This window comes from Beta vulgaris, chromosome 4 (assembly GCF_026745355.1).
Source record: "Beta vulgaris subsp. vulgaris cultivar EL10 chromosome 4, EL10.2, whole genome shotgun sequence".
In the NCBI taxonomy this organism is placed as follows: Eukaryota; Viridiplantae; Streptophyta; class Magnoliopsida; order Caryophyllales; family Amaranthaceae; genus Beta; species Beta vulgaris.
In genome coordinates, this window is record NC_079205.1 from 1,402,107 (window position 1) to 1,417,532 (window position 15,426).

The 15,426-nt window shown below is 35.3% G+C and overlaps 2 protein-coding genes across 2 annotated transcripts; both read left to right on the forward strand.

Moving 5' to 3' along the window:
- The first annotated feature begins 2,083 nt into the window (after positions 1 to 2,083).
- On the forward strand, positions 2,084 to 8,975 carry LOC104891810 (kinesin-like protein KIN-12F). The gene is made up of 16 exons (XM_010677563.4): positions 2,084 to 3,096; positions 3,202 to 3,339; positions 3,898 to 3,981; positions 4,096 to 4,221; positions 4,369 to 4,428; positions 4,531 to 4,584; positions 4,676 to 4,768; positions 4,913 to 5,008; positions 5,113 to 5,261; positions 5,679 to 5,819; positions 5,934 to 6,063; positions 6,143 to 7,066; positions 7,158 to 7,256; positions 7,336 to 7,404; positions 7,523 to 8,305; positions 8,512 to 8,975. Exons 1-16 carry the CDS (start codon positions 2,809 to 2,811, stop codon positions 8,761 to 8,763), a joined length of 3,486 nt encoding a protein of 1,161 aa, XP_010675865.2. The 5' UTR covers positions 2,084 to 2,808; the 3' UTR covers positions 8,764 to 8,975.
- A 1,422-nt stretch (positions 8,976 to 10,397) lies between these two features.
- Positions 10,398 to 15,426, forward strand: LOC104891809 (mitochondrial import inner membrane translocase subunit TIM22-3). The gene is made up of 5 exons (XM_010677562.4): positions 10,398 to 10,742; positions 12,545 to 12,609; positions 13,649 to 13,721; positions 13,805 to 13,858; positions 14,934 to 15,426. The coding sequence occupies exons 1-5, from the start codon at positions 10,547 to 10,549 to the stop codon at positions 15,164 to 15,166; spliced, it is 621 nt and encodes a 206-aa protein (XP_010675864.2). The 5' UTR covers positions 10,398 to 10,546; the 3' UTR covers positions 15,167 to 15,426.

The following is a 15,426-nucleotide window of genomic DNA, read 5'->3' on the forward strand; positions in this document are numbered from 1 at the left end:
GAACAAATGCAACTTGTATAGTTATTTTTTAAGGAGTGTTTTCCGTTGGTTTTTATTAATTTACCCACGTTCTTTTTATGTCACTTATTAATTTATCTAATTCTTTTTTTTTTTCTGTCTTATTAGAATGGTTCACCATCCACCAATTATTTATCATTATCTTTATCATCTTAGGGCCTGTTCTCCCTAGCTTATTTTCAGTTCAGTTCAGTTCAGTTCAGTTCAGTTCAATTCAGTCCAGTTCAGTTCAATTCAGTTCAGTTCAGTTCAGACCAGAAAGTTCAGTTCAGTTCAGTTCAGCTCTTGACAATACTTTTACTCTCACATATCACTATTCATTTCAGTTCAGTTCAGTTCAGTTCAGTTCAGTTCAGATCAGTTCAGTTCAGTTCAATTCAGTTCAGTTCAATTCAGTTGAGTTCAGTTCAGTTCAGTTCAGTTCAGCTGTTTTATGCAGAAGAGAACAGGCCCTTACTTGATCTACTTTTCTTCGTTTACAACATTAACTTCGATACAATATGTCAATAAATAAATATATGTTCTTTTTCTGTCTATGAAACTATGACCCACCTACATATTTCTCCTACAACTCTGTGTTTAAAAAAGAAGGCAAACTAATAAAAATCGATAGGAGTAATTATATATGGAAGCTTAGACACATAAAAGGTCCAAGATCATCTAGAAAACTTGTAGTAATGAGTGTTACTCTTATTATAATAGCATAACTAGTTTTTAAGCTCGGTATATATTATATTTTTCATTTATTAATATTTTACTTTGAAATAATAACATCAATTATCACTTGGTTTAGTGGTTAAGAAATTAGTCGATTACATAACAACGAATGCGTCACGTGGCGTCATTCCTTGCTTAAGAACACCTTTTAATATATTAGTATAGATATGTAGGGCATGTTCACTTCGGCATAAAATAGCTGAATTGAACTGAACTGAATTGAATTGAACTGCCCTGAATTGAACTGAAATGAATAGTGATATATAAGAGTAAAAATATTGTCCAGAGCTGAACTTAACTGAACTGAATTAAACTGAACTGAACTGAAATAAGTTGGAGAGACTAGACCCGTAGTTAAAAAAAATCCTGGTATCATACTATTCCGTTTTAATTTAAGTGAATGTCTGGCAGAAAGTCACTTGCTTGGCTATGTGCTCACGTAAGTGTAGAAGTTTCCTTCATTGCTACCGGTGGAAGGGCACACAATAATCTTCCCATGTTATGATTACTCATTACTCATTACCCAAATGTTAATTTTTTTGAATTTACAAATTATTGATACTGAGAAAAAGTAGTGATGATTATTTCTACTCGTATAAGATCCACTTCGGGCATTAGAAGATGGGCAGCAATAAAATAAAGAATTTGGATCAGTCGATAAGATTTGTTCCAACTTATTTATAGATCTCGAGTTAGAGTCAAGAGAATCAATATCACTTATCGAGAGGTTATTGCCTCTATTAGGAATCGACCATTAAGGCTTAATTACCTAATAAAAATCCCGTAGAAAAAAAAATTGAAATAAAAAATAGATAAAATTATCCTATGTGGTATTCCATGTGATTAATTTGATCCCTACACCAAAGGCATGGTCTCAAAACGGTTTGAACACAAATAAATACGATAAAAGACTTATTATCTTCTACATTAATATCTTGAAGAGTTTAAGGGTCCAATAAACTAAAATATAGTAGGTTTTATTCTTCAATGCGATTTTCAGTCACCAAAAGGGGATGTCCATGACCTGCAAAACGTCAATTCCAATGCTTTTCAATCGGCAAAACGCCTTTCGGACTTACAATAAGAAAATATAAATTTTTATACAGCTTAACGAATAAACTAAAGTTAATTAGTGAGAGTTAAGGAAGAAAAACATACAGTTAAACAAACTATTTGAGAGTTAGATACAATTTGAGCGTTTGAAAAGATCTTGAGTGTTTAAATAAACAGATGCAGTAAGATTTTTTATTGAGATTTAGTGGGTTGAGAACTAAATTGGAGCCATAGTACTTAATAGGTTTACACAATTAACTAAATAGATTATCCTAAGTAAGTTTTCACCAATTTAGCTATTGTGTGTTAAAAATGAACATACTCTCAAGTTTAGATACATAAAAGGCTACACTTTAAATATACTTTAGAACACCAAATTGGGTTAACGTGAGTGGTTAAGGGCCTCTCGCTCTTTAATCAAGATCTCGGGTTCGAGCCTTGGGTATGGAGAAAATCTCAAATGGGAGAGATGCTGCCCTTTGAGATACCCATGCAAACTCCCACAGGAGATCAATCCACTCGTCAAAAACGATGGAAAATTCCTCGTAGTAAAACCAAAAAAAATACACATAAATAGTTAATAATTACATTCATGAATAAGTCCAAAAGTATGTTTCAACCCTAATGTGCCTGATTGGATTAAGGCTTAAGATGCTAGCCTAATCTAGAGGCTAATCTTACTCCCCCCAAAGAAAAGAAAGAAGACAAACAACCCCTCAAAAAAAAAAAAAAAGACAAACAATGAGTGAAGGGCATTTTAGTCTATTCCTTCCAAAATTCAAATGTTTAAACCCTAATTTGCTAACGGATCTTAAACTCCAAAACAACAGAAAAAATTCAAAAAAATCATTTCTCAACGGTCATCTTTTCTTTTCTCCTCTCACAAAACACCCTCCTTCCTCAAATTTTGAACTCAAAACTTCAAATCCACATCTTTCTCTCTCTATTCTTCATTTGTTCATACCATTTCTCTCTCTAACATACTAAGCTCTAACAATTTTTTTTAAAAAATCAGCAAAAATGTCAATTTATTCAGTAAAAAAACTCCTAAACAAATCTCTCTCTTCATCTAAGCAACAATCAATCCTAAAACCATCAAAGATCACCTCAAAGTCTCAATCTTTCGGGGACGAAAACTCGCCTCCGATTGATCCCAATGTTCAAGTGATCAAACCCCAATTTCCCCATCTTTCAAACCCAAAAAAATCACCATCAAAGCTCTCACTTTCAAACAACAATGTTCTTGATTTTTCCAAATCAGACCCAATTAATGAACATTCCTCTGCTCCTGATAATCCCTCTGTTAAGGTAATATAATGATATAATCCCAAGATTTGCTAATTAAATTGTTCTTCCAAAACATTCAAATTTATAATGTGGGTTTTTTTTTTTTATGTTTTTGAATTTTTGTAGGTGGTGGTGCGAATTAGACCCAAGACTGTTCATGAAAAGATGGGTGATCCCACCATTAGGAAGGCTTCTGAGGATTCATTGACAGTCGGTGACCGACAATTTAGTTTTAATTCTGTTCTTGAATCTACTTCCAAGCAGGTTAGTTTAGTGGGTGTTTCTCTTTAATTAGAATTATGTTTTCTGGGTTAATGTAGTGAAATTGGGGTTATTTTATTGCATTGTTTCAATTATTCATTTGTGAGAATTTGGTAGAAATAAGTAAACATTGTATTCCATTTTTTGAAGTACTAAAATTGAAATTGTATTGATGAAACTATAGATTGAACTATAAACTTGCATTGAATTATTAAGTGATAACTGAATTTGGTTATTGTAGTGAAATTGGGGTCATTTTATTGCATTGTTTCAACTACTAACTCACTTGTGTGAATTTAGATGAACAAGTAACATTGTATACCATTTTTGAAGTAGCAAAATTGAAATTGTATTGATAAAACTATAGATTGAACTATATATATAAGCTTGCATTGAATAAATAAGTGATAGTATTTGATGTTGCATCAATATTGTAGAATGAGTAGTTTTTTAGAGAAGAATTGTGTAGAATGAGTTATATTTATATGGGTAAATGCAAAGTGTTGTAAAGTATAAACCTTGATTTTTATGTTTTGAAATTTTGTTGTTTGTTTAATACAGGAAGATGTTTTCGAGTTAGTTGGTGTTCCTTTGGTCAATGATGCATTGGCAGGTTATAATGCTTCAATATTGTCTTATGGACAGGTATAATGATAGAAATTTGCTACCAAATTGTGTAAATTGGATCAATTTTTCATACATTTGAGTATATTTTTGGCAACAGTAGTTTTTGAATGTTGTAGCTCTAATTTGTTACAGACTGGAAGTGGCAAGACCTACACAATGTGGGGACCGCCGAGTGCCATGGTTGAGGGTCAGTCTCCTAGTACTCAGCAGGGAATCGTCCCGCGTATCTTCAAGATGTTGTTCTCTGAGATAGAGAGAGTATGTTCATCTCTAAGTGATTTTGTTAAAACATTTCAAATATGTTTGTTACATACAGTGGCGGATCCATGAATTTGCGAATGGTTGGTCACTACTTACATAATAAGTAAGAGAACTGAGTTTTTCTTGATGCTACTTTTTGCATAGGTAAAGGAGAAGTCAGATGATAAACAGATTAATTACCAATGTCGTTGTTCATTTCTTGAGGTACTTCCTATTGGCCTGGTATCATATCATATCATATCACTTTAATTGTTGCTTCGCCAAGCGAATGAAGGGTAATTGACATCATGAAATTGATTGTAACAGTTGTATAATGGACAAATTGGGGATTTACTTGATCCCACCCATCGAGATTTAAAGGTGCTTGATTTCTTACCTTGTAATTGCTTTTCATGAACTTGTTTGTTTTTATTGCCTTATGTAAATGTAAAGCATTTTCATAACTATGCAGATAAAGGATGATGCTAAAAGTGGGTTCTATATCGAAAATTTGACTGAGGAATATGTGACTAGCTACGACGATGTTACTCAAATTCTGATCAAGGTATGTGATAGACATGTTTTGTTCTCTATAGTCTAACAGTCATAACATAAAAGTTAGGATGGAAGAATTCAGTAAATTTAAGCAAGAAGTAATCACATTTATGTTAAATGTACTTGTTTTCTAATATTATGTTTTATGGTGCAGGGGCTTTCTAGTAGAAAAGTTGGTGCTACGAGCATCAATTCAAAGAGTTCTAGATCTCATGTTGTGTTTAACTGTGTAATTGAATCCTGGTGCAAGGTAAATTTCAATCAGAGTCTGATAAAGAATGGAATGGATATTTGCTGGTTCAATTTCACTTGTTTTTTCTGAAATAAGCTCCTGACTATCAGTTCTTGAAACAGGAATCACCATCAACTAACTTCAGCAGTTCAAAAACTAGCCGAATCAGCTTCATTGATCTTGCTGGACTAGAGAAAGAAAAGCAAGTTGATGCTGGACGAGAGTTTGAAAGGGAACGCAAAGAGTTGAAGAGTTCTTTATCACACCTTGGGTATGATGCCAAGAAATTCTCAGTGTCATCTGACTTTATTTTGTGCTATTAGATTATAGATGTTGAGTAAAAGTGTGCTTTGACATCATATGACTATGAGCTATGTTACTTCTTGGTGTCGGACATGAGTATGCATTAAAGAGTCACACTCCTATTCAATGAAACTCATTCTACGTTTTTGGTCCAAAATGAAGTGACAAGTGGTCTATAACTATGTTGGAGCGTTAAAGATCTGACACTGATATTTGAGGTGAAATGTAGAGTCCACTTATCATTGGTGCTTAATCTGCCTCATGCGTGCATCGATTAAGATACTTTGATGAACAAATTAAAGACTTAGCTTTTCTAATCAATGACTGTTCTCTATGATAGCCTACAAAGGTCCCTTGTAATAGAAATGTTTTATACTTTTTGCAGGCACTTGGTAAATATCCTAGCAGCAGGAACTCAGCCTGATGACCTTATGTACAGAGATTCCTGTTTGACACATTTACTACAACAATCACTTGGTGGCAATGCGAAACTCTCAGTCATCTGTAACATATCTCCTGATATAAAGTATTCTTCCTTCCCAGTCTTTCATGAGTTTTTTAGTTGTGGAACTAGGGACTTCTGTTTACAAGCATGTTGTTTGATATCACTATCTCATAATCTTCATTTTATTGAGTGCAGAAATTATGTTGAGACACTAAGCACACTTAGATTTGGACAACGTGCAAGATCCATTAAAAACAAGCCAGTCATTAATGAGATTACTGAAGAAGATATGGATGATCTGACAGATCAAATCCGTCAGCTTAAGGTATATTTGCTACATTGATGTTTTCGACAAAATGTTTGCCTGTTTCTAAAATATCCATGTTTCTTATATCCTATTCCAGGAAGAACTGATCAGAGCAAAGCTAAATGTAAACCCAGCTGGCCCAGGGAACGGACAGGTGCCTGGGAGAAGTATACGTGAAAGTGTGAATCAACTGAGAATCAGCCTGAACCGCTCCTTGGTGTTACCCTCTATAGATAACGAAATCGAAGAATATACCAATGCTGATGAGAATGATGTCACAGAATTATGTAAGCATCTTGATGAGATGCACAGATCTTGTGAAGAGATCCCAAAAGACTCATCTTGTGACAGCGATAGCATGAACTTTTCCTCTGTAAGGGGAAGTTGCGATAGCTATTTCACAACAAGTGAACATGAAATTAATTGCTTACATGAATCAGTTGAAGTCAGTTCTGATCATGCACTGAAGTGTGATGATACGGCTTCCAGGAGTAGTATGTCGATTACTTCACCACGTCATTCTTCAGCTTTTGAAGAGCCAGCCTTATCTGAGTCACCAAAAATTAAGAATACTCAAAGAAAAAGCACTGTCAATTCACTAAGTCTTCTGGCTGAGCAGAACACTGTCATGGAGAGCACCAAGTTCTGTGCTGATGTGCCAGGAAAGTCAGTCAGGCAAAGTGAACCTATGCTTCGATCCTCCTTACGATCTAGCAAGATGTTTTCAGGACCTACTGAGTCTTTAGCTGCTAGCTTGAGAAGAGGCTTAGAGGTCATCGATTCTCATCAGCAGAATGTTTCAAAGTCTTCGGTTGCTTTCTCGTTTGAGCACTTGATGTTGAAACCATCTCCAGCAGTTGACAGAACTAGTGCTTCTGTTCAGACATTATCAGATTGTAAGCCATCTAGTGATGGATCACCTTCTTCCTTTCTCTGTATATCTTGTCGTCAGAAAGGGCAACATATGTCAAATGAAGTTGAAGACAGTTTGAAAACTTGGATTGTAACTGCAAACAAAGAGGTAAATAAATGTTACTACCTTGCCTCAATGGACTAAAAGGCCACATTCTGTCAGTGTCTTAAGTTTTACATGCTCTCATTTTATCTGTCAGGGGACAGGATCAGATGTTTCGCAAGCAAGTGATGAACAGAAGGAGCTTGAGAAGGTTTGCAGTGATCAAGCGGCTAAAATTGAGGAGCTCAATCGTCTGGTACGACTTCTTTTTCTTGTGTAATCCTTTGAAGTATATTTTAAAGGCTTCTTCCAACCTAAACTTTAAAACTGTATAGGTTGAGCAGTTGAGACATGAAAAAGAGAAAGATACCGATTTACAAACTAATCAAGAGATTGAAGACAAGGTAATTTTATTCATGCACCATACCATTAATCATTATACAACTCTGTTCTATTATTTATAACCTATGTTTTTCAGTTTTCACTGTCTCTTACTAAGTTTATTTATGAAATTTTCTGAAGAGCTGCAACAACAACGATGAAAATCAAGAACCTGAAGTCATAAAGGAGACATATGACATTGGAGACAAGCGCGAGTTGAGCAATATTGGATCATTTGATATGAGAGAAAAGGAAGAACTCCTCACAGAAATCCAGCTCTTGAAGAGCAAATTACAGTCTTATACTGATGCAGCAGCTCCAAACAAATCCATTGACAAGCTGAGATCATCATTATTATCACGTTCCATGCAAATACGAAAAAGCATGAGTTCCCAACTCATCAACAATGCTGAAGATTTGGAGAAGGAACGTGAGAGATGGACTGAGATGGAGAGTGAGTGGATTAACTTAACTGATGAGCTAAGAATAGACATTGTAGCCCACCGTCAGCATGCTGAGCAGGTAGAGATGGACTTGCAACAACAGAAGAAGTATGTGGAGGAGTTAGATGATGCCCTGCATAGGTCAGTTCTCGGCCATGCTAGATTTGTGGAGCACTACGTAGACCTACAGGAGAAATACAACCATTTATCAGAAAGTCACAGAAGAATAATGGAAACTGTAACTGATGTTAAGAAAGCAGCAGCAAAGGCTGGAACAAAAGGAAGTGGTGCGCGCTATGCTAAGGCTTTTGCAGCAGAGCTATCAACAATGAGGGCAGAGGAGAAGAGAGAGCGTGAGCGCTTGAGAAGGGAGAACAAGGGCCTAAGGTTACAGCTTAGAGAAACTGCTGAAGCTGTTCAAACTGCTGGTGAGCTTCTTGTCAGACTTAGAGAAGCTGAGGAAGCTGCTTCACTTGCTGAGGTAACCAAATGCTACTACACTCACTACTAATACTGTAATGTAACATTTTCTACACCACTTTTATGATAACCAACATATATTTCATTGATATGCTTGTTCAAATTGACTTATTGATATGCTACTACACTCACTACTAATACTGTAATACTATTTATAACAGTGATATGCTTGTTAAAATCGACTTCTTTTTCATTCACATTTTGCAGTCAAGCCTCAGTGATCTTCAGCAAGAGAATGATAAGTTGAGGAAGCAAATAGAGAAACAGAAGAACAAACACAAGATGGAAATGGTAACTATGAAGCAATACATGGCTGAGAGTAAACTGCCAGAATCTGCATTAAGGCCTCCGGTACATTACGACGACGAACCACTTCCCACTAGTGTATTCACTGACCCAAATGATGATGATGCTTGGAAAGCAGAATTTGGAGCTATTTATCAACAACACCATTACTGAAACTTATAGAATTTTCTTTGGGTTTTTAGGTGTGTGATTTAACTATGATATTGCTCTTGACTGACCCTACTTGGGTCATGCTGGTATTCTGGTGGTGTGTACAAACCATGTTAATCATCTCCATTGTTTTTACTTTGGATCATCATCATCAAACATTGTCATTCTTTCATTTAATTGAAATATTTTCTTGAGTTGGAATTCTAAAATATTAATTCTGATTGTTATGTAAATAATATTTCCTCCTTATATCACTTGCAAAGACTTTGACCAAAACAAAAAGCTCACATTTTTTGTCGTGAGTGAAGCGGAAAAAAATGCCTTTTGTATATAGTAAGATTTGAACATGCGATCAATAATGCATTGTAAAGTAAAAGTCTTACCATCTCAACCAACTATTATTCAAAATAAAAACTCGAAGCATGGCCCGAGCTACACACTAGTTTGTCTTCTCAAAACCCGTTACAATCTACTGCAATAGGTTTTGATTTAACTAATGATGATGTTGATACTTGATAATGAATAAGAATTATGGATGGTGTCATAATTTAATTCAAACTCCAATCCTTTTTCTTTGTATATTGTATTGGCCTATTGGGTACCCAAATCTTGAGCTTTGTCCATTCTCAAATGATATACACGTTGGTAAATCAAAAATATTTAAATACAACATTTATAATTTGCAATACAATATTTGTAATTTGATATAAAACATTCACTTGTAGTCTTGTACTCTAATACATGACTCAATAAATATGTAACCTAAGTACCAAAATTTCATATATTACATCTATTTCATTCCGAATCCAAAATTCCAAAAAAGCATATTCTTTTATATCAAGAGAAAATTCTCAATCAAATCAAATTATGGCTTGTTTAGTTTTAAGCATTTCATTTGAAATGTTGGATTTGGCCAAATAACATGTTTGGATAACCCAAACATTTGGATTTGGAATTTTCCAACCTATTTAAAACATAAGCCCATATTTGAGAATTTGAAATTCAATCTCAAAACTTGTCATTTGAAATCCCAAATAAAATTCGCTCATTGTCTCCCTTCGTGCTCTATCTCTCCTTGGGCTTTCTCTCTCCTCAAACTTTCTCACGTTAAGATCCTTGATCCAATCTGCTACTTTGTGTTGCAATGCCTCCACATTCATCGTTGTTCATTGAGAAAATAAATTGTTGCGCGAAAAAGTTTAAAATCGCTAACCCGATTTTTGCGGTTCTGAGATGGAATTGGGAAAATTGGAATACGAGGTGGTTACAAATTGTTTTGGAGTGATGGAATTTTGGAGTTTGTTGTTATTTACGCGCAAATGTGGATTAGAGTGTGAAAGATGAATGAAAGGGGAAATGAAAAAGTATATGCTTAGGAATCGAAACGATGAATTCATAATTCCAAATTTTTTTCGATTTGGAATTGAATGTATGTATTTGAATATTTGAAATGTGTCATTTGAAATTAATTCCTCATATCCAAACACTACCTTACAAGACTGAACTGAACTGAACTGAAATTAAGTCCAAAAAAAAGAAAGAGTTTAAGAATATAAATTAAGATAATGTACAAAACGACGGTGTTGCATAAGCATATTCGAATAAAACACATCGTTCATGCAATTTGTAATGCATCACCAAAATATCGAAAATTCAAACCTAAAGTTTTCATAGTATCTTTTTTTCATATCACAATTCACAATAATCTAACAATAAAGAGTAGATATCTAGTAGACAGAAAAAACACTGAAAAGAGAAGAAAAAGCTGTAAAAAAAAAAAACGGCGATGGCGGACGAAGCTCCAAATTCTGACATTAATGGCGGAAACAGCGATTCAGAGTTCGGAAACGATGAAAACCCTAATTCTTCATCTAATAATGCTTTAACTATCAATGGAGTTTCTTCTTCTCCTTTGGTATGTTTCGTTAGGTTTGCTGGTGACTCTGCTGCTGGCGCTTTCATGGGGTCTGTCTTCGGTTATGGTACTATTTTCTCTCTCCTCCATTTTTTTTGAGTTGTTTTGTTGAATTTTTTAGGTTGTGTTTTTAAATTTTGAGGTGATTATGATTGAATTAAGTAGAATGTAATTGAATTGTTGGTTTTTGTGGTTATTCGAAGTAGTAATTTGTTCAAATTATGTGTTTTGTGATATTGTTCATTAGGATTATGATGTTGATTTTGATTTTGACCTTTTTTGATGTTTTTCATGTGTTGTTGTTTTCAGTTTTGTTTTTGTTGTTTTGAAATATAGTTTTTTTTTGCTAATGTAGAATCTATCATCTGGAATTTGCTTGTTTTTCCTGGTTCTGGAAATTCAGTTTTACTATTAACTATTGTTTGGATGCTGATTATAATCAAAATTTGGCTTTCATTCAATGGAAATTCTGTCAGCAATTAGAAGAGGGATAACCTAACCTCAGGGGAGCATCTTCCATCAGTACCATTACCTCTTCGAAAGCAAGAGAATGGGCCGCGAAATTGGCTTATCAGATTGAAGTGATGTGAAGTCTTAAGTCATTATTGTGTTTTTGGATCGAGGGTTTAATTGAAGTTGATGGGGAGGAAATTTGGGTTAGTCTTGTGGTAGTAAAAATGTGTCATGTACTCATGATGGAATCGTCATTGGATTTATTATTTTGAAGTTCTCAAATGCTCTTGTTATGGTAATTTTGAATGTAGTTCTGACCTTAATTGAAATATCAAAAAGCTTTTGAGTATGAAATGCAGAATATGTGACCAGAAATGTGAATTATTTGTATAGTTTGTTGGGGTTGTAGGCTTGGTAGGTAAAGGGAACCTTGGAAATCTTTGAAAACAGAAGGAGTTATGTGATATTGTAGGATTAGTTCATATAAGAGGTAAGTTTAATTATATATCATGTTTGTTTCTCAGGATTGCTGTGTTTTGGTTGCTACGAGCACTTAGCTCGATTTTCCTTCTTGTCTTCACTGTAGTTTTGCTCATTTATCTTTGGGATTTGCATGTACATGTTATAGATATTATGGACCAATGTAATGACCCAGAAATTCACAGAATCGGTGATTTTTACCTTTCTTGATATGGTGAAAAGTATTCTTGTTAAGCAACTATTTAGTTTCTAGTGGTGGAGGATAGGTTGAGAGTGCTGCAAGGATATATCTAATTAGGAAGTTTACTTGTGCATCAGAATGAGCAATAGTGTATGACTAGAGAGGAGGAACAACTTGTGATCCTTTGGGAGATGGAATACATGGTAGTACTTAGTAGTTTGCTTTTGCTGGAACTCTTGAAAAGTGTGAGTTTTTTTCCCGTGAAATGTTCCAACAGTTTCACATCTTAACTTGCATATACGGGTTGTGACCTTTTGGGTAATGTGTTTACCCTCTGAACTCCAACCTGGGGTTGCATTTTGCTAGTAAAGTCTTTAAGGACTGAAATTGAGATTGCTTTATTCGCTTGGCCTATTCCTTCATTGCTTCATCTGCTTGGCCTGTTCCTTCTTCGCTTCATCTGCTTGGCCTGTTCCTTCTTCGCTTCATCTGCTTGGCCTTTTCCCTCTTATTGCCAATTTTTTGTTCTTGGTGTTAACTCTGTATCTTTTCTTTTGCTTGTGTCCTGGTATGGTATGTGTTGATGGATTGGTCTTATTGAATCTGGTGTGTCTAGTTTCTTCTGGCAATCTGAAAGTGATTGTTGTTGGTTCATGTAGCCAACCTCATCATTTCAGATCATGGATTTGCCATTTTTGTTGCTATTGTTGCTGTTTGTGCAATCTGGAAGTGAGTGCCACTGGTGTATGTTACAGGTGCCGGATTGGTCAAGAAGAAAGGCTTTAAGGGCTCTTTTGCAGAAGCAGGTGCTAGTGCCAAGGTATTGTTAGTTTCTTATTATTATAATTTTTTGAATTTTATGATGCCTCTACCATCCCATTTAAATCGTTCTCTTATTTATCTGGTCTGTCGCTTTCTATTGGAGCCTTTTATTAATACGAATAGTCTCTCCACTATCCTTTTTCTTTTCACTATGGTAACTCACATTATTGGTTAAAACTATGCATGTCTAAGCTCCTTAATACTATTAGAAAAACATCCAGGGCAATTTTTGTGGGACATAGGGAGTACTGATTAGTGTTTGTGATTAATAATACTTGTGAATGAATCTTTTTTTCCCCTGTATTTCTTGAGGTTTAGGGAATTTCACTATGTGGTCCTGTGGCTTCCAAAATTTACCGTGTACCAATATTTTCCCTGAGATTTCATATGATTGAAGAAATGCAACTAAATCTAGCAAAGATTAATTTATGTTAGTGTAACCTCCAACTCCATTTCTCAGTCTCCCCTCATTACCCCACCCCACTCAATTTCTCTCTCTCTCTTCAATTAGGTGTCGTCATTATTTTTATTTACGGAATTTGACGTCTATCAAGTTAAGGACCTGTCACCTGTCGGTCTAATACAATTTGCTATTAATCAACATAGCTGGTTCAGCACTGAGGACTCAAAATAAACTTTCGATTATATATTTAGAAAATTACAGAAAATAAAAGATAAACTTCTAGCTTGAAACTCTCCCGAGAAACTACTAAAACCTCCTAACAATATCTTTCATACTACCCTTCTCCCTAATCTATCCTATATTATAGAGTTTCTTCCCTTTAACTTCCTAACTTATGCCTCAAGCTATAACGCTAGCATACAGAAATCTCCCCCCCCCCCCCCCCTTGCATCAGATATATTATGCCAAACCCTGGGCTACATTAAGTTTTGAAAATATTGGAGTACTGGTGAATTATTGAAAACATTTGGGTACACGGTGGTTTTCGAAAAGCTCATGGATATATGGTGGAAATTTCCTAAGATATATTACTTTGTACTTAATTATTTATTTTCTCTATATATTCTTCCAAAAGACATTTGCAGTATTGTCTGGGATGCACAGCTTGGTGGTTTGCTTCTTGAAGAGGCTAAGAGGGAAGGATGATGGTATGACATGTTGAAAATTGTTATTCTTTCAATTTTTCTTATGTTATAATCTAACATCTTGACAATTTTGCCTCTGTTTAAAGCCATTAACGCAGGAGTGGCGGGCTGCTGCACTGGTCTTGCTTTAACTTTTCCAGGTTCGTAGTGCTCTGAAATGATTTCTTAGGTGCAATGTGATTTTGCTGTATGCTTGTATAAGCAATGATTGTGGTCAACTGCATATATCCTTTGTGCTTCTAGATGACTCCGCTATAAATGTGTTCATGATTACCTATTTGTTAATCGTTAGGCGTTTTCTCTTCTGTGAAAATTTCCCCTAACATGTCATGCTGAGTTATGAGGTATCTTGACATTCATTAGCTATTGAGCCTGATATCTCTTACCATTTGCCTGTATGAGATTGACATATATATGCTTCTATGAGTTGGACGTATAACTGCTGCCTTTCAGCGTTAATGTAGTTTGCTGGTCTTAGAATTTTGGCTTGAGTAGACTTGCAGGTATTTATGAGCTGTTACAATCCTACACTCTTTCAGAAAAAGGTAGGATCATACGCTCTGCCTTGTAACTTATACTTGAGTTGCTTGGCCGAGTGATATAGTCCAGGAAAGGAATACTTTGCTGAATGTGTCCATATGAATTATACCCTCTTTGTCCTCCAGTTAAGTTTACATCTAGTATATGCACATAGATTAAGGAGCGTGAAAAATAGTGAGTAAAGTGCGTGGGTGGATTTGGGACCCAACTTCAGAGAAGAAGTAGGGGTGAGGGAGAACTTACTGAAAGAACTTAACCTTATCGTGAGAAATTTTGAAATGCAAGATGTTAATTCTGGATGGAGGATGCGTGTTCTTCACCTGAACTCCTCTCATCTCAACTTATTTAACTTATACAATGAACTTATTAGTCCTGAGTTGAACTTATCAGAACTTTTTGGCCCTGAAATCAACTTATCAAAACTTATGGTTGCTGTAACTTGAACTTATGGTAGCCCTTATATTGGCCCTGAATTGATCTGGAACTTAAACATATCCGAACTTGTTTTTCTCTGAAACAAGTGGATAAAAGGGGTGGAGAACAGAGCCAAACTATTAATATGTGTGGGGCTATGGCTCTTAGCCAAAAAGTAAATTTTTGTGTGCAATATACTGCTTTGAACTGGACTTTTGTCTTTCAAACATTGATCTGTTTCATTTTGATAATCTGTGCCAGGTGCTCCTTCAGCTCTCCTTCAGAGCTGCGTTACGTTTGGGGCATTTGCATTTGTCGTTGAAGGCTTAAACAAAAAGCAATCAGCTTTGGCACATTCAGACAACGCTCAAGAAAGTCGTAGTTGCCCGAGTCTAATTCCTCCTTTGGCTTTTCCACTGTCCGATGAACTAAAAGGACCATTCTTAAGCTTCTGCCAATCGTTGAGAAAACCAAAGCGCAATCACCCTTCATAAGCATAAGTGTCCAGAGATGCATATCTTAGCTTTTCTTTTGTAGCTGTATGTTTTTCGGATGCTATTATAACGCCTTCTGTGTATGTAATTAGGATCATGTTTTGTAACGTTTTCTTCTTACCCATCTCTTATGATTTTGTTATTCATTCACTCTTTTTGCCCCATGAGTTTGCTTAGGGATTTTAAGTACCTTAAATTTTGTGGGAATGGGAGGATGAGGAGCTGATCTTGCGAATGAAGATGCTTTTAGTTTGAGCTTA

Coding starts and splice junctions, on each gene's coding strand:
- LOC104891810 (XM_010677563.4), top strand. CDS start 2,809: ATGTCAATTTATTCAGTAAAAAAACTCCTAAACAAATCTCTCTCTTCA. Junction 3,097..3,201: donor CTGATAATCCCTCTGTTAAG/GTAATATAATGA, acceptor GAATTTTTGTAG/GTGGTGGTGCGAATTAGACC. Junction 5,262..5,678: donor AGTTCTTTATCACACCTTGG/GTATGATGCCAA, acceptor TACTTTTTGCAG/GCACTTGGTAAATATCCTAG.
- LOC104891809 (XM_010677562.4), top strand. CDS start 10,547: ATGGCGGACGAAGCTCCAAATTCTGACATTAATGGCGGAAACAGCGAT. Junction 10,743..12,544: donor GGGGTCTGTCTTCGGTTATG/GTACTATTTTCT, acceptor TGTATGTTACAG/GTGCCGGATTGGTCAAGAAG. Junction 13,722..13,804: donor GCTAAGAGGGAAGGATGATG/GTATGACATGTT, acceptor CTCTGTTTAAAG/CCATTAACGCAGGAGTGGCG.